General features: G+C 31.3%; 1 protein-coding gene across 1 annotated transcript; it reads left to right on the top strand.

Annotated features, from left to right (window-relative positions):
* On the top strand, window positions 1,101-2,034 carry LOC107634785 (transcription factor PRE6). Its single transcript, XM_016338207.2, has 2 exons — window positions 1,101-1,492; window positions 1,581-2,034. Exons 1-2 carry the CDS (start codon window positions 1,367-1,369, stop codon window positions 1,731-1,733), a joined length of 279 nt encoding a protein of 92 aa, XP_016193693.1. The 5' UTR covers window positions 1,101-1,366; the 3' UTR covers window positions 1,734-2,034.

Raw genomic sequence — 2,308 nt, 5'->3', positions numbered from 1 at the left:
ACCCCTCAGGTATCTCTAAGTCCCAATACTCTCTAGACCTGCTAACACTCTTGCTGACTTAGGCATCGGAGTGTCCTTGCAGGTACCACCCCCCATTCATTTACACTCACAAGTCGGACGGAGGCCCCCAAGGCGCAGACCCTCTCAAAGGCTTCCTCCCTCAGACAATTGGGCCAACCAATGCCATCCAGCCCATTAATCTCCGGTTACCTACCGTAACAATAACATTTAATTAAATTAGTCTAAATTTAGTAAAAATTGTACCCATTTAATATAGGGAGCCATTCAGATAAAGACGTTGAAAATGTCTTTTTATAAAGATATTTTTTAATAATTCAAATTTAATACATATAATCGATTAAATTGTGATTTTTTTGTTAAAATTAGGCTAGACAAATTAATTTAATCGAAAAAATGGTGAATCAAATCTTGAACTGGTTTAAATTAATATTATTTTTTATAAAAAATGACTACAATACCCTTATTATAGAGAATGATTAAAATACTCTTATTATATATATATTTTAAAAATTCTAAATTCTAACCCTACGATAGAAAAATAAAGGACTAAAATTTAGGATTCTCAAAATTAATATATATAATAAAAGTATTTTAGTCATTTTCTATAATAGGGTATTACAATCATTTTTTATAAAAAAATAATATTAATTTAGATCAGTTCAAGATTTAATTCACCATTTTTCGATCAGATTAATTTGTCTAGCCTAATTTTGATAAAAATAACATGATTTAATCGATTATATGTGTTAAATTTTAATTATTAAAAAAATATCTTTGTAAAAAGATATTTTTAGCATCTTTATCTGAGTGACTCCTATAATTTTTTTATACTCATTTGGATTTCTTTCTTATTCTTTTTAAAAAAATTTTTCAAAGTTTCACGTGTAGTTTTTTTCGAATGAAATTGATAAAAACAACCGCACCATGAAATATAAAGGAAAAGGTATTTTAGGCAATAATTAGTTATTATTTGATTTTTTTGTTTGTACAAGAACATGAGCGAGCCCTTGATATTTGGTGATATATGAAAGAAAAGTTAGTTAATTGAAAATGTTTTGGTCCTTAATTAAAATAAGAAGAAGGAGAAGAGAGAAGGAGTGAGAGTGACAAAAGGGAGAGGGTCCCTAGTGGGTAGTAGAAGAAAGAAGAGAGTTGACACTTGCCACTCTCCCTCATCAACAACTAACACTTGCCACTTGCCACTTCACCACATCATACATACTATTTCATCTATATCCATTTCTCCCAACCTCCCCTGCACTATATATTTACTCCCATACATACTTGCATGCACTTTTTATTCTCCTCTTCATCATTCTAATTTATTTTATTTGGAACACATACAATGTCCAGCAGAAGATCCTCTTCGGGTGCTCCAACTTCCGCCGGGATGACCGATGCTCAAATCACCGATCTCGTCTCCAAGTTGCAACAACTCATCCCTCAGCTCCGCTCTACGCATTCCGACAAGGTCCCACAATGCAACCTCATTCTTCTTCTTAAATATAAATATACTACTATTTCTAATAACAACTTATTAATTCATTATTATTCTATAGGTTTCTGCGGCAAAGGTGTTACAAGAGACTTGTAGCTACATTAAGACCTTGCATAGAGAGGTTGATGATCTTAGCGACCGATTGTCCCAGCTTTTGGCCAACACAGACTCAAATACCGCACAAGCAGCCATTATTAGGAGCTTACTTATGTAATAATGCTACTACTACTAATATATAATTAATTATTAATCATAGAGCTAATTAGCATTTTTTTTAATTACTACTCCTTCTCTGCTCTCTGCATGTGTGTCCCATTAGTAGTACACTACTGCTTTAAATTTATTATTATTATCATCATCCTCTCTTCTTAGTTCTTAGTATAGGGTTTGCTGCTGTTTTTTTTAGACCTAAGCAAAAGGCTACTACCATGGGCTCCATCTTATTAGCGCCCACCCTAGTGTTTTTTTTTATCACAAACTTTGTATGTAATAGCAATGACTTTGATCGGAATATATGTTATTATTGCTTTAAATAAAACAGTTTCGCTATGTTACTGACAACATTTTTGCGAACCCACAACTTCTTAATTGAGTATGAGGAGATTATACCATGGAAGACTATGTCATTTGAGTTATTGTTTTTTGGCATATAATAATTAATTATTATTGGTATTAAGTTGGCAGATAATATATTGATACCTTATACTTTTTTAAATAAAATCATCATTTATATTTAAAAAAAATAATGCTATATCATCAATAAATATTATTATTTTTATCGTATTTGAC

The sequence above is a fragment of the Arachis ipaensis genome, chromosome B03 (assembly GCF_000816755.2).
Source record: "Arachis ipaensis cultivar K30076 chromosome B03, Araip1.1, whole genome shotgun sequence".
NCBI lineage: Eukaryota > Viridiplantae > Streptophyta > Magnoliopsida > Fabales > Fabaceae > Arachis > Arachis ipaensis.
The sequence above is the reverse complement of the archived record's forward strand: the minus strand, read 5'-3'. Positions and strand labels throughout refer to the sequence as shown.